This window comes from Mercenaria mercenaria, chromosome 4, assembly GCF_021730395.1.
Source record: "Mercenaria mercenaria strain notata chromosome 4, MADL_Memer_1, whole genome shotgun sequence".
In the NCBI taxonomy this organism is placed as follows: Eukaryota; Metazoa; Mollusca; class Bivalvia; order Venerida; family Veneridae; genus Mercenaria; species Mercenaria mercenaria.
Genome location: NC_069364.1, coordinates 95521045 through 95548266, shown reverse-complemented (window position 1 = coordinate 95548266; position 27222 = coordinate 95521045). Strand labels below are relative to the sequence as shown.

The following is a 27222-nucleotide window of genomic DNA, read 5'->3' as shown; positions in this document are numbered from 1 at the left end:
GGTATGACTGAATTTGAACTGTGATATTGATAATACTATATAATGATGTTTAAGTTGTGTTTAGGATCCAGAATTTACGTTACTATGCTAAATGCCAGGCTGTCAAACTTATCCAACTTTATGTAGGCTTCAATTTTATTTCTTCCTTTAACACAAGAACTTTGTAAATATACGCTTAGTATGCATACATTACGGAATCTAAATATAACAAATAAAATGTTTTATTTCATTTATAGATAAAACTCAAAATCAACGCCCTATTATAAACAGAGCTTGATAATAACGTATGTAGTTTTTGAATTTTCAATACCATTAAATGAATACGCTTTGAAATGTATTTTCAACTAGCATAGTGTGCCTATGTAGGCTTTAACCTCATACAGTTTTTGTACTTTCAATACTACAAATTGTTTTAAACTAGAAAAAAAAAAAATTTTGACCAATTTGAAAGATTATAAAAGTGATAGTTGTTGTAAGATTTTAATGATGCATTTATATTTATCAAATTCTAAACTTGCCTGTACAACTAAGAGATGTCGTTTTCGTGTAAACTTCACATTTCTGGCATTTTTTGCGTATATTCAGTGACTATCTGATAGTAATTCCATCACTTTTTCATCCATAAAGCACAGAACACATTCCAAATTTAAAATATCGGTAACGTATCTGGTTTCAGTGTCTAAATTCTTCTTCCTTTGCTATTTCGTTTACTTAAGAATTTCGTTTGTGAAATGCGTATGGGCATTTCTCCAGTTTCTGTAAGGGAAAATAAAAAATCGATTGCTGACTGTGAAAACATTCAGGCATCATTCAGTAATGTTTATGGATTTTGTTATCATAAGATACGGTTTATCAAAATTTAAAATCATATCATAAATGCTGTTTGTTATGGGCCATAGTAATACTTTATTTTCAAACTTCAATAGACTTAAATATCTTTACACAATGTCTTATAAAGATAAGATTTTAACATTTGTTTCACTTCCTAGTAATTTAACAAATAAAGGTGACGTATATGATTAATGCTTTGGCGACAATACATAATTGAATGCACGGACAATAAAACAGTATATATCAATAATTGGGGTGTATTTTAACCAAGTCTTAAAAAGTGAAGTTAGTTGAAAATATCACTTAAGTATTGCAGTGACTGAAAAATAAGAAATACTTGTTAAACTTTACAATTGATGGTACAGTGATTTCACTATTTTCAGTACAATTATGCTTATTAGCTTGATAATTATGTAATGCACTGCATTCTTTATTATTAATTTTGGTAAGTCATGCATTCAGACAGTTAAAAAAAATAATACCAAGAGATTCATAATACAATGTACAAGTTACAATGTACAACATGTACAAGTTTAGTCAAGATTGTTGAGCAAAACAAAAAAGAAAATTTTACACTCTTATGTGGAATAAGTTTACATGTCTATACAAAGCATCCCTGAAAATGCTACAAAATGTTAAGTATAGGTCCACAATGTTGTAAAACACGAACTAGCTTACAGAAAAATTATTAGGTAAAAAAGTATTTTTTCTTTCAGCCGTTATGTGACAAGCTCGAAAGTGCTTCTGGATTACCTATTAAGTATGTTTATTCCTTTAATGAATTGCAACACTAAAACACTTAAAAAGACTCACTATTATGTAGAAGGTTGGAATTACTTGCTAAATACACCATTTACTAAATTTAATGGACACAATGTGACCATGACACAATGTGACCATTCAGACATGAATCCCTAGAACATTGTAGAAAACGGGTATTAACATTTACAAGCCGCACGAGAAGCAAACTACATGATAGCAGTGCATTTCAGTCGACTCTTACCAACAACAAACCTGTTAAAATGCATAAAATGTATTTTTTTTGGAATCTGGGACTCAATGTGACCACACTTTTTCAAGACAATCACCGCTTCGAAAATCTCTGCAAGATAAATGGAAAAACGGCAACACTCACATAGCAACATAATACATCGTTGGAACAGGAAAGATGTTGGCTGGAACATTGTCGGTAAAATACATTCAAATGTAATGAGAACTTGCAGAAAAATACAAATAACCTTCCAGTACATGGGGGCCGCCATTAAGGTGGACACAATGTGATCATAAACAAAAGTCTTGTGATCACCCGCCCTGTTTACTACAAGATACACAAGATAAAACTTTAAACTTTTAAACTGGTTAGATAATCATAGATAATCTACTTCCCTATTCCCTATTTAATATTTAGCTTGCCCGCTTAGCTCAGTAGGTAAGAGCGTTGGTCTACGGATCGCGGGGTCGTGAGTTCGATCCTCGGGCGGGGCGTATGTTCTCCATGACTATTTGATAAACGACATTGTATCTGAAATCATTAGTCCTCCACCTCTGATTCATGTGGGGAAGTTGGCAGTTACTTGCGGAGAACAGGTTTGTACTGGTACAGAATGCAGGAACACTGGTTAGGTTAACTGCCCGCCGTTACATGACTGAAATACTGTTGAAAAACGGCGTTAAATCCAAAACAAACAAACAAACTATTCTATATTTGAACTTGTCTTTCATAGAATTTTCAGTCAAATTGACAACCAGACTTCAATCACAGATTTACATTTATTTATGCTAAATTTACTGTATAAAAAATAATAAATGGTGTACGTTGTCTTAAAGTACTTACTGGCCTGTAAGGACTTATAAGCATGGCGAAGTTCGTCAGATGATTGCATTTACACTTGACTACTTTGCTGTTTCCAGAAACCTTTCGACACCCATCAGTGGACCAAAATCCGTTACCACTTTTACAATGCAATAAAATACAACTTATATTCCTTTCTGTATTGACAACATTACATTTAAATTGTTCTGCTTAAATCGCTCTTTTCTTGTTAACTTATGCTGGCATGATATTATGCCATGTAACAGTAATACCAGTTTACAAAAAAAAAAAAAAAAAAAAAAACACTCCCAAGACCATTCATTTCACACAGAAATACAGACTTATGCAAGAGGAAGCAGATGCCTCCGCTATGTATTAGGAAACAAAAGTGTGAACCCTGTTAGTAATTGCACTTTGCCAATAGGACATGTTGACAGGAAAATATGACCGTACATATTTGTTTATAAATGATAGTGTATCAAGAATATTAGCCAAAACCTGCAATATATTTCTACAAAGGAGACAAATAATGATCTCTGTTTTTTTTATGCAACACGTGAAGAACTTTTTTATTATACATGAAAAAAAAGGCTAATCAATTCATTGTCGACCTAACTGAGGTTGATCTGTGATTTTAGACAATTTCTTAAGCTTTGTGCAGTACATGTAGAACTTGATTTCAAAGGACAGTGTCTTGTCACTGCTGTGTTTCCAAATAAGGTTTGATATTTGGAATTAGGTTTACCTCTCAGTTTTATCTGTTTGTGCATATTCAGTTAATATAATTGTCAGCTTATGTAATAATGATTTATATTAGATAATTTTCATATGTCTTATAGTCTCCTGTAATTTCACTGTGTTTATCTTGTTATGTAATTTTCACTTAAATGTATATGGGAAACTTTAATATAAAATATTTTCTACTTATTTCATTTTTAAATGAACCTTGTTATGGTGAAAGTTGTAAAGTACCTTAATGTTCATTCTATGTATATTAAAATTTATAGACCAGACAAGAAAACTGGCGTAATATCTTTGCCTTCTTTGTTTTATCTTGACTTTCAATATTTAGGAGTCTAAATCTTACACTTGATAAATTGTATTATCATACTGAATTTTGTGTGTCAAGTTATTTGAATATCAATCTATCTTTTCAAAATATAAAAGTAACTGTTATTGACCGAACGGGAAACTTTGATTTCTGTGACCTTGACTTTTGAGATAGGGTTTTAAATCTTGACAGTTGAGCTAGAGGTCTAGATTTTGTGCGCGACATGTCATTTTGTTATAATACTTATTTCATAATCCAACAATGTACAAAGTTATAGAGCTTTCAAGGTTTTCTCCAAACACGAACACAACTATATGCGTCCCCACCCCCAACCCCCCAAAAAAAATAATAAAGAAGAAAATGGATATTAATGAATTCTTAGATAAGAAACCAATACATTTGATTTTATTCTCGAATGTTTTTTAATAGTCAATTCAAAACATTTGATGACATATGTTTTATGGGAGATACTGCAACTGGGCTTAAAATTATCCATAACACTCGGCTAGCAAACTATATTTTCACATCCGTAGCGTTGTGTCAGCACAACCGTTATGGGTTGTGTTTTAAATTATTAATGCACAAGCGAAAACAATGAACCGTAAAGCAGGTACCTTATTTATTATCACCAAAAATATTCAACATGAATTATGTTTGTAAATTGATAAAACTGATAACATAAAACTGGATTATTTACGATTTTTAAAATAAGATAATTTAGATCTGTTTTTTACTAAATGACTGAAATCAATTTATACATAATTTTTATAGATTCATTGGTTTAACTCACAATACATCCGTCGTCCAGTATGCACAATGTTGTTCACTGGAACTCGTATCCTAAAATAAAGTGAATTTATTTGGATAAGAAATTGGTTTCTTTATACTTTACTTAACAAATAAAAACATACTAAGATACTAAAACTGGCATCTAGTGTATGTTGAATTATTTTAGCTAGCAAGTTATTGCAAAATACTTTTAAAAACAATATTGAAAACAAAAATGTAACTATAATGTACATTAACATAAACTCTGAACAAGTGTGTATGAGAAGTAAGCTAATAAAATCACGAACAGTTTCGGCATATATTTACTTTCTTGACAAAACACAGTTACTGTACCCACTGTTTTCATACGACTTCTTTCAACACTTGCTTTATTTCAATCGCAACATCGTAATAGATGTTAATTCAGTTTTATTATAGATCTTGGAAACTAAAATAAACGATTGCCATCTGTTTTAAAGGTCATCTGTTTTAAAAGCTTAAAATAAACGCATTCTTATTATTGTTTATAAGCATTCTCAAATTTTCTATGTTCGTTCGTCTTATCTATTCATGGCAAATTCCCCAAAATGGGAACAATATATATCGTATACCTGTTGGATTAAACGTTTCAAGAATTTACCTTGAAGCCTTGGAACTCCAGTTCGAGTTCGGGATCCAAAATTTTAGGAGCCTCTGGCAGTAATTGGAAAGACACTACTTGAGAGTTGATTTCGATCCTTGTTGTATCTGATCTAGAAGGAAATGTCGTTTCTCAACAAAGACTGCTGACAAATAAATGTCTTGAAGCTAAAAATACCACTGCAATGACTAAATGAATCCTTAGACTAAAACAGAACTCGAACCAGCTTTATATCTAAAAGCTTAACCAAACTGTACAAATTACAGCCTTCGGTTCTGCTGTTGTATTTGTAACGAATGTATTTGACGATACTGGATGGCTAAAGGCATAATAGGAGACTTATCCGTACAGTTATCGCTAATATGATATGTATATAAATCATTTAAGCAGTCAAAGAAATACCTTCAGCTTACAAGAAAGAAATTGAGAATCCGCTTTTTAGATAACTTTTTATTTATATCAGGTTTAAAATATTCATTAACTTCTTGTTTTGTTATTGTAGGGTTTAGCTTCGCACAGAAACAGTGATAGGTCATATGGTGACATTCCAGCTTTAAATGGCAGAGGAAAACTCAAGGTGCCCCATCCCCTCAAGTTGATTTCAAGAACGGATGGTCACTTTGGTAAACCACCATCCTCTTTAAATTTATCATAAAAATATTGAAACCAACTTGAACTGACTCATTTAGATTGGGGAAAATTTGAAAATATAAATTAGTAACTTAAATAAATGACATTACTGGCCTTGAAGTGTTCGTGGAACCGATTTTGACAAATTTCTGTACAGAAGACACGTGAAAGCCTCTACTCCCTGGTCTAAGAATGCAAATCACACATTATATATGAATAAATGAAAAGTCTAATATTACTCTTGATAGTAAAAACACAACAACAACATATGTACCTGTAAAAAGACGTGATATGGCAAAGTAAGTTTTATTTACACAATTAAGTTAAATTACTAAAACATGTTTCTATTTTGATACGAACATTGACTTTAATATTTTTGTAAAGGTTGTTTTTAATATCCTCTCATTTGAAATGCTCATTTTCCAATATCAGTTTTGTTTAACAAGAAAACTCTCTTAACTGAGTACTACATACTGCTTCTTTAATGCTTAAATCACAAACCTAAAAATGAGGCCAAGTTCAAATACAAAGAAGATGTGGTTGTGTCATTCCATTCAGGCGAATCTTGAAGGTTCGTTGGGAATGATATACCTTCCGAGTCAGTCTTGTTTGTGTCAACAGCAGCGTATTGTAACACTTAAAATACATTTCGATGTGTTGAAATGGCTAAAAGTCGTTTAAATGTTATGAATAGGGCGAAACTAATTCAATAAGAGCCGTAAATTAATAAGATAAGGGTATCAAAGAATAAGTAAAAATAAAACCAAAGAAGCTACAAACTGGTTATTATGTTGTACATGAATTTACTTTTTAGAAAGTGGGATAATGAAATAAGTCCTATGTTGACCAATGTTTTAAACAGTGCACCTGAACATTTGTTTATGTATATATTTATGTATAACTACCTATATTTGGTTTTGCTACTGTCAGTGACGATGTGCTGCTCCTCACCAATGACTCTGCCACCCGCTGAGCAAAGTTCTCAACACTCGTTAAAATACCTTCGGCGCCTTTGTCTTCCTACACAATGACATTAATAAATCGAGGGTAACTTTTGAAGTATCGTGGAACATACATAAACCATTTTAAGCGACTACATAATACATGTCTTTTGAAGAATATAATCCAGCTGTTTTACATTTCAATATAAAACGCTCATTATTATGCAATTCGGTAAGTACCTTTTTCTTAAAGTTGGTATAAATGCGTGCTATAGGTAGTGATGGAAGAATAACGAAAAATGGCGTATATATGTACAGTAACGTTAGTAGACTCATCTAGAATCTTTATTATGATCTGATTATACCTGTATAAAACATAACTACTTTGGTAATGAAATACAATATAAAGAAAAAATAAAGAACTTACGTTTTCAACTCGGCTTTCCCATTCCTTTCCATTCTTTTCATGATCAAGAATAAAGCTTGCTGTTTCAAGAAAATCCTAGTGAATAGAAAACATTTTACTATAAGTCATATTTCATATTATGTTAAGCAATATTAGCAAAACTGAACATATATTGTCAGGGTGAATTTCTTTATGCGGGTCGCACTGTAGATTACCTAGTCTAATAACATTTTATGCCCTATGATTGGAAAATAATAAGTAATGTTAATAACTATTGTTTGTATAATCCAAATATTTTTCTTTATCTTTGTAACTGGTACAATCAAAACCCAACACGATCATAAAAATGTATGCCAATGAAATTGATGGTTAGTAACTTACATTTGTTGAATTTTCAGATATTGTGACGTTTTCAGAAAGATCAACAACTTTCTCAAGAATATTTTGGACTTGAAGTAGGTCACCAATATATAGATCTTCAACTTGTGTAACTTTAGAACTGACTTGCGCTAAAGCGTCTTGGGCGCTTACGTTTCCATTCTCGAGCTAAAATAAACATTTACATGAATTTATTCAAATAGTTACTTTTCTGCTTAATACTTCAAATACAGATGTAAGAAATCCAAAATTGATTTGATTTGTATGTGCGCGTGCTTTCGGGTTGAGCGTCTTTTTAAAACAATGTTCAGTCATATAAATGACGGTGTCTACTTGCATTACTGAGCACAATGCCCAACATCGCTGGAATGTCATGGTATGTCACACCACAGACACGCGACATGATACTCCACCCAGTCAAATTTTAATGACACCGAACTAATTGGTCCTAGAGTTATCCTCATAATGCTGAGCACCAAGCAAGGCAAACACTAGTACCATTTTTATGCCGTTGGTATGACTCCTTTAAGGAGCAGACAAGTGACCTCCCGCACTCGCAGCGGGGGTTCTATCACTAAGCTAGCGAGGCGGATTCCACATTTTGATATTCTATTGATAGTGCAAATATGTAACCATTCAATTAGAATATATGTTTACAGATAAAACCTGTTACATGCCTATGTATGAAAACTGTCTTGATATAATACAAAACCGACAGCTATTGCAACAAAACAATTTGACAGTGACGATGGAGTCAAATTGATCATTAAGCTATGAAAATTTTCAGCATTATCTAGAAGTACAGTTGAACTCCTCGGAACTTGAACCCTTGGAAATCGGAATTCCCTCGAAACTGGACAATGTTCTTTGTCTCGAATTTCACTTTTTTTCAATTGAAAATCTTATTCAATACCGGAACCCTTGCACCCCGGACTTAGAGGGCTTCACAAAATGTTGCCTGGAAATGTCAAGATATAAATCAATACAATTAAACACTGTTAAAAATTCAAGGACAAATATATGACACTTAACATATTGCTTACCAGATCAGTGACGTCCTTTAACAGAGCTAATGTGCAATTATAGTATGGCTTCTTAAATTCACCAGACCTGGTACATTCGCGCGTCACGGTACCTAAAATTAAGATTATTATCAGTGTATTTCTCTGTATAGCCTAGTTGTTTCACTTCAGTTTTTTTTATTCATACTGCTTGTATATTCTGCATTTTCAACACAAAGAGTACATAACATATGATATTTACTGCATTCTTTGAATTTCGCCTTTCCTGTTGGAAATTTGGTCGTGTAATTGAATGACTTCATTCACGCTAAAATGACTTCCATAGCTATTCAATAACAAATTATCAACACACTTATTGATAAGCTGTGTTCAAAAAGTTGTAGAATAAAAACTACATGTGATAAAGTTTGCAATCTGACTGACGAATTAGCGTGAATCATCCACGATCAATATCAACGGTTATAAAACAGAGCTTTAAGATCATAGTTTAATACCTTATTTGTTGTTTCAGAGTTCAATATTTTAACAACCATTAAAATGTCTGTATTCTGAGACTAGTTTCAAAACCTTAGACACATTATACAGAAATTCAAGATTGACATTTGTCACACATCGTACCTGCATATCCGATAGGGCATGATTTTGTCAAGATTGATCCACCTTCAGTATATTCCCATGTAGTATTTCGCTCGTCCACGTCCTCATAGCAATACGCATTAGGTACTGTACAAACAAACCATGATCATTATGTTAAGAAAATTAATTTCCTAAATGAGTCCAAGACTCTGTATACATGTATTAGAAATTACAATCTGCTGTGATAAATAACCATTTACAATTGAATGCATTTTCTAACAGATTTTCAGTTTCAGAGGTAATAAGTCGACTTTAAGTTGAATGCATTTTAAGTATTTTTTCAGTTTCTCAAGGTACTAACCGACTGAGAATTGAATGTATTTTTCGGCGACGCCGTCTAAATTCGTTTTCGTTACCTATGTCACGTGACTTCAGTTTGCAAATCAAACTACTTGATAACGCATTATAGATAATTGATCAAAATGGAAGATTTATGTAACACTCTGCCTGATTGGACGAGAGTGTCAATTTCTTTCACTCTGTTTATTGTGCTACGCTGAGTGAAATGTAGACAAAGCGTTTATCCTAAACGACGCTGTTCACAATTTTAAAGCTAACTTTGGCTCAGTATATTTAGCAAGAATATTGATCTATCTCAAAATGATAAGTAAGTTTAATAAATATGATAAAAACCTGTTCAAATACCAACATATATCAAATTAAAGAAAGAGCTGAATACGGTCTGCGTATCACATGAATAAGGGTGTGATAAGAGTCTTTTATGTAGAGAAGTGCTTTTTAAAAGATTTTCTTTGTTACAATTGTCGTCTGTATATGAAAAGGTTACTTGCTTTTTTGACTTATTCAGATTGCATATTAAAATGAGTACTTGTCTGCTTTGATATATTTGTTATAAATTATTTAACTGATTTATTATATATGTATATTTTTCTTAAGTATGGTATACAAATATTGAACTCAGTTGAAATCTGTTTTGTTATATATATGCTATATAATGACTGAATCTCATTATACTGAAATGAAGGTACGCTGCATACAGTTTATCTATGTGATATGACTACGGTCAAACTTTGCTTATGAAACAGAAATATTGAAATAATTACAATTGTATGTTTTGCTTGACCTTCACATTTTTATTGGTGTGACGTCATTGTCCAAAGATTCATGAATAGCGAATATGCATTTGTTAAAGCGGGATCAGTTGGCCTATTTTAGAAATAAATAAAAATAATAAATAAAAAATCCTTTAATTGATTTTTTCTCATGTATTCTAATCAAACTTGATTTGTAGCATGTTTATTAGGCCCACAGCCAACTTTGTTCAGCTGGGACATTTAACCCCTTTTAGGGGCTGCTAGAGCTAAAACTAGAAATGCCTTTATACAGCGTCTCATGAACAGCTTGGTGGATCTTTGTCATACTTGGTCTGGAGCATCATTGTAAGGTTCTCTTCCAAATTTATTTATATAGGAACTTGGGCCCTATTAGGGACAACTATAGCTAAAAGAAGATATGCCTTTCTTCGCATTAACCACTAAAATGTAATGGATTTTTATCAAACTCGATGTGTAACAATATCGTAAGGTCTCCTGCTATTTTGTTACAAATGGGGATAGAGACCAATGTAGCTAAAAATGTAAACACGTTTAATGACCTCTTCTCTTGAACCGCTTCATGAATCTTCATTAATCTACTGCTGTAATTATTCGTCTAAGGATAAACGAAACAAAATTGCAACCCTACGAAACCTTTGCGAAAAATTAAAAGAGAACCATTTAAATTGTTAAAATGCGGTGTTTAGTTTTGCAATTTGAAAAATGTTAGATGAAAGATGAATGTTAGATGAAAAATTCATAAACTTCTTTCCTTATTACAATTCGCCGACCATCATTTTTAAAGATATTTCTTGTTTAGCATATTGTATTTTCAATTTCTGAGAGCTGGTTGAATATTGTATGCATTTTCTAAAACATTTTCAGTTTTTGAGATAATAAGCCGATTGAAAATGAAATAACGCCATTTCGTAGTTTTAGTATAACACTAGTGTCATAGCGTTCTGATGTTGACGTCATTTTTATTATTAAAACCGTTGGCAGAATTTGTAAATAACAGATTCAGCAGAAAAAGCTAACGTGATATCAAAAATAATACATTTGTGTCTTTCCACAGTGATAGTTTAAAACTTGCTGAATGAAAAAGATAAAATGTTCGACATAGCCTAGCATTTTATTATAGAACTTTAAACAGTTAATAAATTAATTGCGGAAAGACATGTCTCAATGAAAATACAGAAATAAGACCTTATAAGACAAATCGGTTTAGACACAGAAGTCGAAATTAACCAGTCATGATTGATTCTTGTGTCACTTAAGTTATCACTTTACATATTACTCACACTGTATGAGGCACCCGCGATAAGATTTCTTAAAGGTGCATTGTCTTGATGCCTTAAATACTGATTGACAGCCATCATATCGCATGTACAGACATCCAGTATCCGTTGTGTTATAACTTGACACTGACCATTCAGAGTCGTCTATGTCCAAATCTAGTTTGTCTCCGTTTGGCCAGTACCAGACTGGTGTGACATCGGTAGGACTTGTAAAGTCAAACGTATTGGAAAGAACAATAACAGCTTCTTCATCATTTAAGTTAGCTTCTGAAGCATTTGTGTACGAGTAGAAGCCTGAAAATTAGTAAAAGGTATGAAAAGTTATTATTCAAATCGCATTATGTTGGTCAATATTCTAACAATAATTTTTTTATCAAAAATCTTATTATATTTCATTATGCCTTCATATATAAACACTGTGTTAGCAGAACATTGTATTCGATTTTGATCTGCTCTATCTCAAGTTCAGTATTCTATTCTTTTTCACATTTTCGTCACTTCACCTTGGCGAGATCGGTTTCATTTTTAAAAGGCAAACACATTACATTTTGCCTAAAATTGTGCTTGTCTATTACTTACCAAATGACCAAAGCCTGTTGATGAAATGCTCTCGCATATTTCCAACAAAATGTAGAGGAATAGAATCATTCTCGGTGCAAGCATCCTGCCAGTTTGTGCAGTCTGTACAGGTTAGATTAACACTGTAACATACGTTATCCTCCCTAGAGAAGATGAAAGTCTCGTCTTTTGGACATATTTCTAAAATCAAAAAGAATAGCGAAAGTTGTAATGCCTTATTCTTTAATAAAATACAAGAACCATGCTAAAACTGTAGTATATCAATCAACCAAATTAATGAATGTCAATGTATACAAACTTCTTCTGGAATTTTACTCGTTGTAACTTAATGTAACTGAATATCCCAAAGATTAAACAGAAGTGTTATGACATGATGACTTTGAATTACTAACTAAGCATTTTGAATCTAACGTGTATTGTCACAGAATGTCTTTAAACGCTAATTTAGATATGAAATTCGATCATACTGAATGTGTATGAAATATTAGTTACCAATATTTGTACAACTGTCTGTAGCTTCATCATAGAAATGACCTTGTCGGCACGTGCAAACTGGTTTATCCCGTGTCGTGTCACACACTGACAACCACGTGGAGCATTGGTTACAGTATTCACATTCTTCGTCCTCAAACCTTTTCTCTATAATGTTCAAATAAAAGTTTTAGGTTAACAGAACAGGTTTACACGAATTTCGATTTTTTTCTGAAACGCTGGATGGACGAATCGGTGGACCAGGTGAATCGACACACAGACAGATAAACCGCCATGATAGGCAGCAATACTAATTAATATACAGACAAATAAGGTAGTTTCATGAACAGATTGATGGATGTATTATAAATGCATCCATTTTTAAAAAGATAATTTTGCAAGATACCCGGTACAATACATACACCATTTTAAATATGCTGAATAAAATGAACCTTTTACTACCGTGGTCTTTGATATTCTCAAATTTTCAATATTTAAAGACGCTGTTTGACAAAACAATACTTACTTAATTCACACGATTGTCCATTGTAAAAGTGATCTATGTTGCAAGCACATTTAGACTGGTTGCAAAAGTCAAACATACACATTTCCGATCCAAGACAATCGTCGGAACTTGTACACGATCTGTTGAACGTAGGCGCTGAAAGAGGAAAATAGAAGGTAATGTAATAGAGGTCGTGCATGTCGAGTTGTATTCTTATCAATTTTATTTGTATATTCTTTTAAACATTCGTTCGTTGTTGAATATTGTGCCATATCAAATTGACTTTTTGATACTGCAGTGTAATTTTGTTCAACTTGCTGATTTTAAAATTTTCAAAACTTCTAGTATATAATAAAAATATGTTTGATTCCCAAGATGTAGTTCTCTAAAATGCGTTAAGTAGCAACAAACGGCAGAATTGCATGATTTTATTATTTTTACATTTTTTGTCCAATTGTTGAGTTGATTCAACAATACACATACACAACAATTCTCCTATTTTTGACTTGCAATTGATGACATGCCTAAACAGACCAGAAAGAAAATCCTTACAACCAAGACTCATTTCGATTTAAATTTACACGCCTAAAGCACCCTCTCAACAGTTAAAGTGTACGAGTATTGAATGGAATATTGGATGGACTCCCATGGTGAAATAATCAACGCTAGTTAATTTCATTATTTCAGGTAATTGTTCTAAACATCCAACGAGACTGAAATACATGGTGTATGAAAACAGACAGAAGATCTGCGTATTCCAAAATAGTTATCTTATCTGTTTGGTTCTATTTAGAACCACGTGATTCTTTCTTTTTAGATAGATTACCACACAGAGGAACAAATTTGATGGTGAATATCTCGGAAAAAAAACAATGATTAAGAATTAAGATAGTTATGTACGTTTGATAAACCGGAAGTGATGGCGTAACGTCATTTACCCGGAAAACGTAGAATAAAACCTGGATTCGGCGTACGGAAATGAAAATCATTTTATGAATTAATGGCAACTTGTGAGTAAATTTATTAAAATGGCACTGTTACTATATTTCTAAAGTCAAAATTTGATATTGAAACATAAGACACGTTAAAATATTCAAAGTAATGTCTTAAATTAGCTTGAAATATTCGGTTCACTTTAATCATGGTCAAAGTCTCAGAAATAAGCACACGGATCTGTACATTTTATTTCACCACATTATAGGCCATATGTTTATTTACAACTTTGAGAAGATTTTTATTCGCAGAAATGTTTTGAAAGGTATGATTTTCCCATAGACTCCCATTATGGAAACTTGCGTGAGGTTCAAATTTTTCAAACCAGTCTAACAAAAATCAAGCACACGACCCTATCCTTTTTACTTGCTGAATTTTCTAGGTATATTCTGAAGTTTTGAAAAATTAGAATGTAATCAAATTCTACATTGTACAAAGAAGTTCGATCCAAACGTGCAGAACTACCTTAACTGATAAAGGCAAGTATAAATACTCAATGCATATGGTTTATTGTGTATTCTAAATTTCACGAACTTTTGTTTTATATATTTCTAATCTAATAGAGGGATTGCATACTTTTCATTAAGGAAAATAAGGAAAATGAAAATGCTCAAATACTGAAACAGGATAAGATGTAGGTAGCGAATAAGGCATTTTATCACTGGTGTCATTTAGTTCAAGCTTTATATTATCAATTCATAATTGGATACCGTAAATGAAAATTGAGAATTGCGACTGATATGTTTACCATGTTCCTTCTATATATCCTTTTCTTTTCATAGGATTTAAAGGGATATGATGTATAGGGATATAATGTATAGGAGTAGTATAGGCGCCACTTTGCTTGTAAACAAACGGGCGCCATCTTGGATGACCTAGTTACTATAATTAGTAACTCATTTGCATAAAAGAAGTCATAATAAGTGCGCCTGTGCGGCGGCCATTTTGAATTCTAATGACGTATTTATGAAAATGCTTAGGAATGTCTTGTATACTTATCTAGGGCGTGTTCGCGCATATTGAGGGTCAGCCCTACAGGTCACAATAGCCTAAATAGTTTTCCCTATATATTCTATATAAAACTGACTTTTTTCAAAGAGCTAGCAAACATAGCTAGACCCATTTCAGAGAACAAATCCTTTCCTCATTATAAAGAGTTATGATAAAACTGATATAAAATGAAGAGAAAAGTAGGGGTCATGTATCTTCTAAGTGAGATTTCTCTGGTCACATTACTGTAAATTGACATCAAAATCACACTTCTGTGACCCGAAGTACTACTCATACTAAAATTGAGCTTGACTTCACCGAATACAACCTGCTCTCCCACGTTTCCTACCAAAATGTCAACAATACATCCACAGTGAAATTTAAACAAAAACTAGCCTCAATTTAGACCTCTGGTAAGTGAAAAATTAGTATTCAAATACTTGACAGCCATTACGCGACTAGACCAGATGGCTCACACGCTGGTTCCTTTTAGTTTAATTAGGCCGGGAGATAACACGAAAACAAAGCTATACGCATGCGTTATAAAGAACCTCTAGTATAAAAATCATTCGGAAGAAAATGTATAATATAATTACATACTGCTGACCAGTCATTAAAACTATACGAGAATACCTATTTATAGAATGAAATTTGAAGACAAACTATTACCCACTCAACGGATGTAAACCCGTCGATATCCCACGCTAAAATGACCCAACACTCTTTATCCGTTTAGAATACAGATTAATACCGTCGTTTCTAAACATAAAATAGCCAATCAGAAGGCAGGAAAACGAACCAATAAAACATCTCCAATAAAGTCTTTTTGACCAATGAAAACGTCGAAATTTTAACCAATCAACGCTCAATATTATTAACGAATGACATCGCGAATTCAGAAAGCGAATCGTATATAAGAGAGTGCACAGCCGTCATCCATTGTAAACAAACAGAAGTTTTTCAATAAATTTAGGACTTTGCTGTCTCTGTCAGACTTATAAATATGTTTTAAAATAAAATAGTCTTATAATTAATATAGTATAATGGGGAAAACAAATGCCTTGACAACTATATGAGGTACATGAAAGAGACACACATAAAATGAAGAGGTGAATAAGTTAGTCTTTCTCTAACTTAGTTTTTATCATAAATGTATGGATTAAGTTCCATCTATTCACAGTCACTGGAGTCACTTTGACCTACTTTAGACTGTGAATATGGTACACACTCTACACGTAGCCTATAAATGTTGTATTAATTGAAGCTATGCTCGCCATATGGTCTTAACCGGTGGCGAGGGTAAACAAGCTCAACACAACACACAAATCATCATTGGAATTCATACGGTGACATGGAAAACTTTACGTTAACATTTCACCGGCGCAGACGAATTTTGCGGGGATCAGGCGTTCTCTTCTGCAAATGACAACGGTAAGTCTGAATACTGATCAGAGAATAAACTATTTTGACAGGCTTAAATCCGTACTATAACGTACAAATATGATGATTTTACATAGCGCGATTTAAGAGCGCATTAATATAATGATTACAATTTCTTTAATAAACCCGATACGAAATACAATAGAAATAATCAACGAAATTATTCATACAACTTACCAGTCCGGATAAATTCGCCTAACGAATCAATGGTTGAATAGAAATATCGTTTCACTACCAACAGCCGATCGGAATGCATTATTTTGACAAGCCGTAACGTTTTTCCAATACACCTGACAGGTTGAGACACGTATCGCTTTACGTCTACTCCACGCTACACATATATTGATTTTAAACAGCGCCGTTAACGCTTTATACATAATTATAGAAATAATTATAGCAAAATGTCATGAATTTACCCGATACGAAAATGAAACAGAAATACCTAATTTAATCGTTCATACAACTTACCTGTCCGGATAAATTCGCCTAATGAATCAAATCTTTAGATGGTTGAATAGAAATATCGTTTCACTACCATCAGCCAATCGGAATGCAGTATTTTGACAAGCGGTAACGTTTTCCCAATACACCTGACAGGTTAAGACACGTATCGCTTTGCGTCTACTCCACGCTATAGTGTACATATTTATCGATTTTAAACAGCGCGTTAACGCTTTATACATAATTATAGAAATGATTATAGCAAAATGTCTTTAATAAACCCGATACGAAAAATGAAATACAAATACCTAATTTAATCGTTCATACAGCATAAACCGTGATGTGTGCTCTACCTGAGATCCTTTAATCGAATGATATTTACCTGTAGAACTCAAGTATATAACACTTCGCTACCTACAACCAATCAGGAAGCAGAATTTTGACAAGCGATAGCGCGGATCGACTTTGTTTTACAATACTGAGATAAAATCGAAGGGAAAGTTTAATATTTATCCTTTAAATGAGAATCATTGAAAATAAGTGCCTCTTGTCTGGTTTTTACCAGTTTAATCCAGTATTACTATTTTAATTGACCGATCAGAATTGAGATAAATGACGTTCTTACTAAAAATACAAGCCTCCTTTTGAAATCGAGGCTTTGTGGCGAGTATATAATAGCGCTTTTATCAGACAAAATCATTCAGAAGTCAAATCATGGAAAATAGTTCGGGAGTATTCGAGAATATGATGAATTCCTTCGCTGCGGACTTAAAGGAAGTGTGTCCGGTACATCACAAAGTATGGCGTTACGAAGTGCATTACAGTAAAGTACATTTTGGGTTTTCGGAAGACATTTGGGTAGAATTATTGACAAGCTATATAAGAAACAGGACGAATATGAATGTAGACTTCTCCATCATCCACACTGGTGATCCGTATACGGACATGGGGATTAATATGCCTGACGGTCATTATTTGTGTGCTTTACGCGACTTTCTGGAAGCGAAGGGGTGTCTCTATGTTAAGTACAAGGACATAACAAAAACGAGAATAGAATTCGATATGAATTACTCTACATGGGTATATATGCTCCGACAATACATGAGCAAATATCATCCGAAAATAGAACTCAAGTGGTGCGAACATAGCTTGCAACCAAATTCCTATTGCCCCTGTAACATCAGTACGGAACCCGAAGGACCCGGAAATATCTACATAGATGTACTAACTATGCTCTGTGATCATCATGCAAACAGAAATTTTAAAGCGTTGAACTTGTTGCTGAATTGTATTGATCAATTACACGAAATTTGTATGAAAGAATGGCTAAAGAGGCAGTTTTAAACAGTGTAAATGATGGATGTGTTACCATCGGATCTCTGTAGAAAACTATTTTCTGGTTGTGTAGAAAGACCGTATATACCGTTATGTTACATGTTGGACTATGAGCCGTATAGAATGGCTCTTAGTAAAAAAACAACACAAAAATTTTCCAACCTATACATAAAACAGTGGTTAAAGCAAAAGAGCATATCTTTTAAAGACACTTTGATCGACATGATTCGTTTTCATCAGATGAATTTCAATATTGGGGCGAAAGTGGATGACTTATATTTCTGAGAACGAGGAAATAGCGCTTTATGTCAACGATGTGATACGATGGGGTGGCTAAGAATTTCAATACGATTGCTTTCCAGTCCGAGAAAAGAATAATAAACATGATTTTATTTTACTGTAGATATCATTGATGCAGTTCTTCATTTAGAACTGCGAGAGACGCTTATTAAAAAGCATAATATGGATTTGTGAAACGATGTTGAATAAATAAAATACAATAAAGGAATATGTCGTTTTATTTGTGTACACCTACCGACGCCTAATCTTTTCCGTCAACTCAAATTGGAACGTATAGGTTATAAATAACAAAAACATATTTTTCTTTCAATCTTTTATTGCCAAAGCTTGTAACACTTATACAGACTACATGTATCAACTAAAATAAGACACAATAAATTCATCATTCGACTTCTTGCGATACGCATCAAACGGTTTTAAAATGTCCTTCATTTTTCGTCCGGAACATCGGTTCATAATATAATATACGCAATACAGCCCGCATATGTTTGAATCCGTATCCTGTATTTGACTGAAGTTCATCCAATAACGCTTCTTTAACGCTTGCTCAAAATGAACTTTGTAATGCTCCGGTCTATTACCTAGTGAATCGAAAAATTCGTCGGGTCCTCTTTTTGGAAAATAAAAGGCCACCCAATGTTTTCCTGATCCTTGGCTCGTGTCTGTATTCGAAATGACGTATTGTCCTATACGTATTTGAAGTTGGTCCGCGACGCATATTGTCACAGGGTACTCTTTTAACATTTCCTCGAGTTCGTAGTTATTCATTTTAAAATGTATAGGTGTTCCAATCTATAGTATCTTGGGTCATGCTTTCGCGATATTTCTTACGTCTTGGGCTGTCTAAATCACGACTCAAAGGTGTGTCCATTTTATCCCTATGTCGCTTCAGATCACTATGCTTTCACGACTGTCTTATTTCCGACATAGCAATATCAACCGCTTGGGCTACGGGTGTCACAAGTTTTACTACGGGGAGATCTTTCCCTTTTTGTTCTTGTGCTTTCCTTTCTCGTTCCTCTTTTAATTCGGCCATTTTTCTTCGATATGCACCGCTTCCTACAAAGTAACGGCCTATATGATCAGGCCGTACATATCCGTCCCTCATGTCTTTGAAATGTTGTATCCATTTTTCAGCGTCCGGTTTATCCGGGACCCATTTTCCTTGTTTATAATCGTACACTTCTATGGAGCCCATTTTGACACGGTGAAAGTTAAAGCACGCCAATCCTTCTTACAACGTTCATTCATCATCATCATCCGATTCTTGATCGTCATCACTTTCTTTATTATCCTCCATTGAATATTCTCCTTTGCTTTCATGATCGGGCCACAACTCATCAAATAGGTCTTTTCTAAGGGCAATGGCTTGTCGAATAGATTCTTTGACAGTCATCCCGTGATGACTTTTAAGTTTCTTAGCCGACTGTATAATCTGCTGCTGAGTAGGGTCGTTTTGTAGCTCATAAAAGTCGATTAGAAATCGGGCATAATTTTGTCTCAGTCTCTTTCTTAGTTCAGGCAGCACGTCATTAGCGGTGCGACGGTAAGCTTCTTCAAAAGAGAGCCCTTGTTCCGTATAGTTGTTAACTTTAGCTCTGAATTGTTCTTTAATAGATTGTCTGAGAGGATCCTGAAAACGCTTATCCCATATCTCACGGCGTGATCGCTCTTCTATAATCTCAACTTTTCTACGTTTACCGGGAGGTCCCTTGATCAAAGATCGTTTCTTTACAAAGCTTGTGCCATTATTTCTATTTTCTGTTTCATCATCACTATTATCATCATGGTCATCATAATCCTCCTCCTCATCTTTATCCTTGTCATCATTTTTATCAGATAAGTATCCATCTCCAAGTCTTCTTGTTTATATTCATCATTCGTTCGTTTTCTCTTTTCTGGATTGCTCGCCTCGAAAATGTTTTCGCGTAAACGGTGTTGTTCTGGAGTGCTCGATTTTAAGTCTATTACCAAATAACCGTGCGGTCTTGATGTCGCTCGTTCAAACCGTTTCATAAAGATGTTACTAGACGAAGGGTAAATTCTTCTCGCCAATGTAGCTACTTGTTGTCTGTCAATAGGATTATTAAATAGCACCAGATACTGCGTATTCAAAGCGATATCTCTACAAGCTTTACCTTGAGGGAACAAATTTTGGGTGAGATATACGACAGATATGTTCCTGTGGTGACTGCCCTTGGTAAAGAGATCAGCAATTCTTTGATCGCATTTAGCTTCAGTCATCAAGTCGTCATAGACCAGCAGGTTCCTTCGATAACATTTATGTATTGGGAGTCGTTTAGGTAGTCTGGAATACCGTGTCAAATTCGACGCCCGGACTTTCACGCCGAAGTTCCATCATGACGTGGTTGCCATTGTCCAAAACATATGATACGCTGAGGCTGAGGTCTTACAACATTGATGATAACATTCTTGTCCATTCAGTTTTTCCGAACCTGGTGTCCAGAAACGACCATAGAAAGGATGTTGAACGGTCTCCTTGAGAAGTCCCATGCTTGTAATGGCGATGAAAAACTGCTGTCAGTGCCTTCGTCATTTCCGTGGACATAACGTTGATGTCTCCGCATGTTGTCGATCCTAGAGAAAGACTGATGACAAACAGGACACTGATGCATTTGTGAAACCGATGTAAGTCTCTTTTATCAAAAGACACTGCTTTATTCTGTTGCCATTCTTACGCTTCTTGGGGCAGAGGAAAGGAAGAGGAGGAGGAGGAGGAGGAGGAGGGGAAGAGGAGGAGGAGGAGTGAAGGAGGAGGAGGAGTGGTGGAGGAGGAGGAGGAGGAGTGAAGTGGAGGAGGAGGAGTGGAGGAGGAGGAGGAGGAGGAGTGAAGTGGAGGAGATGGAGTGGAGGAGGTGGAGGAGGAGAGGAGGAGGAGTGGAGGAGGTGGAGGAGGAGGTAGAGGAGGAGGAGTATATAATATTTTGTAAATTAACAAAGCGGCAGCCATTTGTTTTAATCAAAATTTATATCTGAAATGTACTAGCAGGTTATGGAATATATCCTGTCTCCATGTGACATCTATTGACCAATAGAAATGCAAGAAACTTGTAGGAGGCAAGATAAAAGCATATATAGGGATAGAGATATCATACATGGGAGAAATATAGATAGGAATATATATTTGGATGCTTTAACAGATCTCGACTGTTTTTATTATTCTTACCGTACATCAAGCTAAATTTTGAGCAAGATGTAGTCTCTCTATAATATTACGTTTTATTCTATTAAAAATGAAAGAACTTCGTTTTACTACGCAAATCAATGTTTTGAATATAGCTTCCTCATGATATGTTAGTCCTGAGTGATGCGGTCAGTATTGTCTTGAAATGAGGACATGCTTTTGTAAACGTGTACAATATTAAGATAAATGTATAGCATGCAACTGTTACATAAAAGACATATTTATCTTTTTTTCGTGGTCATCATGATAACAGATTTATATTGTCGCCATTCTGATTTCATGTTATCGTCACACTGCTTTAGATGTTATTAAGAACTAATGAAGGAAGCAAAAATTGTCATTGTCGCCTATACTCGTCGCTTTAACTTAAAAGAACTCTATCATACTTTGTTTGGTAAAAAGTTCTCTAAAAAATTGTAACACATTTTCATTCATAAATGTGGGAACAAACAGTATTTTGAATTAGTTAAACGTCGGAAACATTAAAACAATCAGCACTCTTAATGGGGTTTCAAGTATTTGATACTAGATTTTACTTTTGTAGTTATTTCTTAGATGTACATTTTTACACCAACTGTGACCCAGTACTTTTAAAGGTAACCTGTAATAAGCAAATGAGTATTACTCATTTATGCAATTGTAATAATGATGTTACCTTATTCACATTTCCGCGGAAGGCTAATGTGATACAAAAATCTTGTGACAATTAAATCTTAGCTGATAGCATAAACTTTCTAAGGTTAAAATCGACAAAATGCTTTGTTAAAGATTTTCCTATCGTGCACACTTTCTCCATGTGGAGAAGTTGTCTTTACCTTGTGGATTTATGATTTGATCAAAAATAAAGTCCAGTTTAAAGGAAACGTATCAGTAAAAAAGTACATTGCCTGAAGTTCTTGCGAAACTACTGAACATGGTATTCAGCGTAATTCAAATACCAAGGTGTCCGAATGATGTTTAAATAGTCCACAGCATAAGATGCTTAAATGCTAAAGTGAAATACCTTTGTTTTGTCCAAGTTTCCAACTGTACTTGAAATAGCAATAACGACGAGTCGGCGGGAGGGGTGTTGGAGGGGGTGGGGTGGTGGCTGGAAATATCGCAATATGAATTAAAATGTCGATGACACAAATGAGTAATGAAACCCAACGTTTATAGCTTAATTAATTGTGCTCTTACCTTCGAGATCCTGCATAGATACGACATAGAAACATGCAAACAGCAGACTGAACAGTAGGTTGATTACATTTAAGACTCCCATCTCGCTGCTACCAATTTCGGTTTATCTTTAAAAAATGAATGTTATGACGTTTATATGGGTCTAGGAAAATTCAGAATTTAATCATACAACACATTAAACATTCATAATTACTATGTTATATATTAACTAAAAGCTTAAATATTATTAAGTAAATAAAAACAATATATTTAGTGGTCATACCTTATACCAGTTGTAGAATTATGATGCTAAAGGCAGTTAAAGGTACATATACTGTCAAAAATGCGGAATGTTAGATATCTTTAATACTTATTTAAATAACAATATTCCAAAATATTGACATCACATTTACTGACAACAGAATGCATGTCTTTGCTGTGCAAATACCAGTAATGATATTCATATAGCGTGAGAAAAAAGGCATCTTAATAAATATAGTTTGAATAGTTTATAAAGATTTTCAGCCTTGAGATGAAAACGGTTTGAAACGTTATGACAAACGAACCATTTAAACTCGATGCGTATGTTTCAGATTACTTCCTGATTCTTTTCTTTTTATTTGACCTTCGCACTGCATATATATCTTATCAGTGAGTTTATACCGAGCGGGGTACAAGGAATGGATCCATGCTTTATTTGCTTAATCAAGCGAAACATTAAGACGATGTTTTGTCGAATAATATCTTGCTGTGGTAGTCGCTAAATGAAAATGTTTGTTTTTACCTTGAACGTCGCGAAAATAAGCAACATCCAAAAGAAAAAAAATGTGACATTTCATGGAAACTCAGGTGTTATCCTAACTTTGTATACGTCAGTCAGATCAGCTAAACCATGATAACTGCTCCGAAGCGAGGTAAAAGGAAAAGAAACTATAAATGTTATATCTATCTTAATTAAGCATATTAGCAAAACATGAGAAATATCGTTTCTAAAAATGTTCAGAGGATTTTACATTTTAGATAGAACAATTACTTAATCTTTAACCAGGTAATCAAATAAACTGGTTATAAGATTGACTAATGTCGTGGGACGGGCGGTAGGTCGAGAGGTTTGGTGTCCATTCAATTACTTAAGGACTTATCGATTGCAATTTAATTTGGTGTATAGGTAGCTTGTACAGACACGGAGTTAGGGGTTGTGTTTGGGGCCACTAGAGTTAAGGTCACTGTTACTAAAATAAAAACATGGTTTCTGCTCATTAACTTTAGTTTGATTTCATGTATTGAAATTAAACTTGGCCTATAGGTCGCTGTTAGAAAAAGCAAGATTGAGATTTATATGGATTCAGTGAGGTCACGTTCAAGCTTGGCATAACTAAATTAATCTTCATACTTGTAAAATTCTACCTTTAATAGCTCAGCGGTCTGGAGCATTGCTCTAATGTACTTTTTGTAATGTCGAACGGTAGGGTCGCGGTTCAAGTCCCGGTTGTTTTGTAATAAAAAATAATTTGATGTTATAGCGTCATGGTCAGGGTTACAATTATCAAAAGATATTTTTTATTCACTGTGATCATAAAAAAAAGGTTGTATCCGGTTTATATCGTCAGTAAGAATTGATTTACTGTCACCAAACTTGGCGTATGGCAAGCTTATATGAAGAGATATTTGGGTCGAAGTTACAAAAGTAGAAAAAATGCCTTCCACTCAATATGTTTAGTCGGATACATCTTTTGTCAGCAAATTAGTGTGTAGATTATTATAGACAAAGGTTTGAAATATATTTTGGGGTCACTCGTGTCAAGGTCAATATCAATGTTACTTAAAATGGAAAATGGTTTCCACTCATTAACGACTTTGAAATCGGATAACATTATTAATCTGCATACTTTTAAAGTTCCACTGTGTCAAAGTGAGTTAAAGCGTTGGTCTTTTGTACTTTTTGTACTGTTGAACAGACGGATCAGGGTTAAAAGTCCGGCCCGGGATGAACTTATTTTTGATTGTTATTTGGGTCACTATTACTGAAAATAGAAAAAACGATTTTCGCTAGATACCTTTAGTTTGGATACACCTATTGTCAGCAAGCTAGTTATGTTGGTAGCTTGTATCAAAGACACATATTGGGATTATATTTGAGTGTCACTAAGGTCAAGATCAATGTCTTTGTTACTAAAAGAACAGAAAAATTGGTTTCGAGCTCAGTAATTAATATACAGACTTTGAAAGTTCCACCGTGGTGAATTAGGATAATAAGGATTATAATCTGGGAGGTAAACAGGAAAAATCGTGTAAACAGATGTTGAAGCAACAGACGTAGAACAGTTGACAATTTTTGAAATCGTGTGACATTTAAAGATGAATGTACAGTTGATGTTGGAACTGATAACAGAGTATTCGTATGGACGATAGTTTGTGAAAATTGCTTACCACGTTGTCTTTCTATCCCATCAAACTCAAATTCTAATGATCTGGGGATGTATTACTTATGATGGAGTTGGATTGAATAAGAAATTTATATTCATCTGTTCCACGAAAGATTCATACTGTCCTATTGTCAAAAATAGATCTATTAAGGTAAATTATTTAATTTGACAGCAGTTTTATTTATAATATGATTTTGTTTATCCAATAATCTTGCCGGTCATTTTGTTTTAGACGCTCCTTTATCATTATTATTATTATTATACCAGATTTATATAGCGCCCTTTTCATGATAAACACGTTCAAAGGCGCTTTACATATAGCAAACACAGCCACACAGGGCTCGAAATTCTTCCTCTACTAGTACAGACACAGAGCGATCTGACCAGAAGAACAGAGTGAGATAAAGCCCCCAGAACAGATAGAGAGAAATCCTTTTTAGATATAACTTGTCCGGCTAACTTAGCCTAGCTCTTTGCGAACAGACAGTCTGATTCTTTAACGTGCCCGGTGTATAGCACCTATACACTCGAAGCCGCCTTTCCTGGGAAGAACCAGTACAGGCCTCTAAGTTAGGCGGGAGACACTCAAGAGCATCTCAGAAATTTCCAGTGCCTGGACCGGAATTCGAACCCTGGACCTCTGGATTGACAGTCAAGCGTGTTACCACTAGACCACCGGCCCACCTATATCATGGCACAACTCTTCAGCTATTTGGAAATAGCTATATGATTTTATTTGGAAGCATAACCACCGACTCTATTTGACTGTGTTCGTGAGAGATAACGAAAGTGGAAACATGTCTCACGTCTCTACCTGCTTTAGCGGAACTCTTTTATACCGAAACATTGAACAGACTCCATACTCCACTAGGGGAATATTTTACGTCCGCAACACAATAAAAGAGAAGACGTAATGAAATGTAAAAGCATATATACTATATCAAATATTAATAATAGCATGACAAAAGTTATATTCCTTTTACATTGTTTTCCTTGACACCAAAACAATTCAAAATGTTTCAATTCTACCTACTTGTCGAAAAATCTGTCTTTTCAGCTAGAATAATCCCTAACTTATTATCAAGAATTATAAAATCCAACAACAACAACAACAACAAAGAAACAAAAACAATTATAAATATGCTTTATACTACGAGATCTTAACTCTGTAATAATATTTTTGTACTTAATGTTGATCGTTAAGAACTTACGCACTATCACATTGGAAGATTACTTCCTTCTTATAACTGCAACTGATCTTGACACCTGAGATAAAAACGAACCGCTCCATAAAAGGATATATAACTACTAATTGTATGCATGCTATTATGTTGGTTTAAATAATTTCAGTGCTGTTTGCTGAACCATTTCATGCGACAAATCAAATAATTTTGACATATTCGGACGTACTAAAATCAACATGAATAATTTAAGTATGATAAAAATCTTAAGGTGTAAGATTTAAATTTTTAATTGTTACAATACGATCCTTCAAACGCTTAAAGTTCATGCATTTCTTTTTATAGTTTTGGAAACTCACATTTTTGGGAGAAACCTTTTTTTCTCAAATAACACTTACCCTTTTCATATGAATGTGTGCAATATCATATCAAATACAAAATGAGTATATCACCCAACAAGCTTTTGAAATGGTAAACAAAACTCGAGAAGCCGGATATGGTGTGCAGAGTATTTCTGATTTCTCAGATAAATTTCTACTTTAAATTCTTTTAAAATGATTATTTTCATTTCTTTTATTCTAAATACGAGTAGTTTTAAATGATGTCATTAATCCATATATAGTCCACATACACTACCACGACATGAGATAAACAGAACAAAACAAAATGGAATATTACCTCAATGCGATATCCTTCTCTTCCTGTGATAAAATTAAGTAATCATGGACT

The 27222-nt window shown here is 33.9% G+C and overlaps 1 protein-coding gene across 1 annotated transcript in view; it reads right to left on the bottom strand.

The window, feature by feature from the left end:
• LOC123552481 (adhesion G protein-coupled receptor E1-like) overlaps positions 1-23041 on the bottom strand; it is a 44542-nt gene extending 21501 nt beyond the window's left edge. The window contains exons 1-15 of the mRNA XM_053541993.1: positions 22908-23041; positions 13046-13180; positions 12541-12687; positions 12049-12228; positions 11473-11763; positions 9099-9203; positions 8502-8593; positions 7462-7626; positions 7102-7176; positions 6639-6753; positions 6235-6369; positions 5844-5919; positions 5104-5215; positions 4486-4535; positions 2666-2783 (exon numbers count right to left, since the gene is read on the bottom strand). Coding sequence (XP_053397968.1) covers positions 2666-2783; positions 4486-4535; positions 5104-5215; positions 5844-5919; positions 6235-6369; positions 6639-6753; positions 7102-7176; positions 7462-7626; positions 8502-8593; positions 9099-9203; positions 11473-11763; positions 12049-12228; positions 12541-12687; positions 13046-13180; positions 22908-22989 — 1878 coding nt within the window. The 5' untranslated portion in view covers positions 22990-23041. The remainder of the gene's footprint in view (positions 1-2665; positions 2784-4485; positions 4536-5103; positions 5216-5843; positions 5920-6234; positions 6370-6638; positions 6754-7101; positions 7177-7461; positions 7627-8501; positions 8594-9098; positions 9204-11472; positions 11764-12048; positions 12229-12540; positions 12688-13045; positions 13181-22907) is intronic.
• Positions 23042-27222: the final 4181 nt, after the last annotated feature.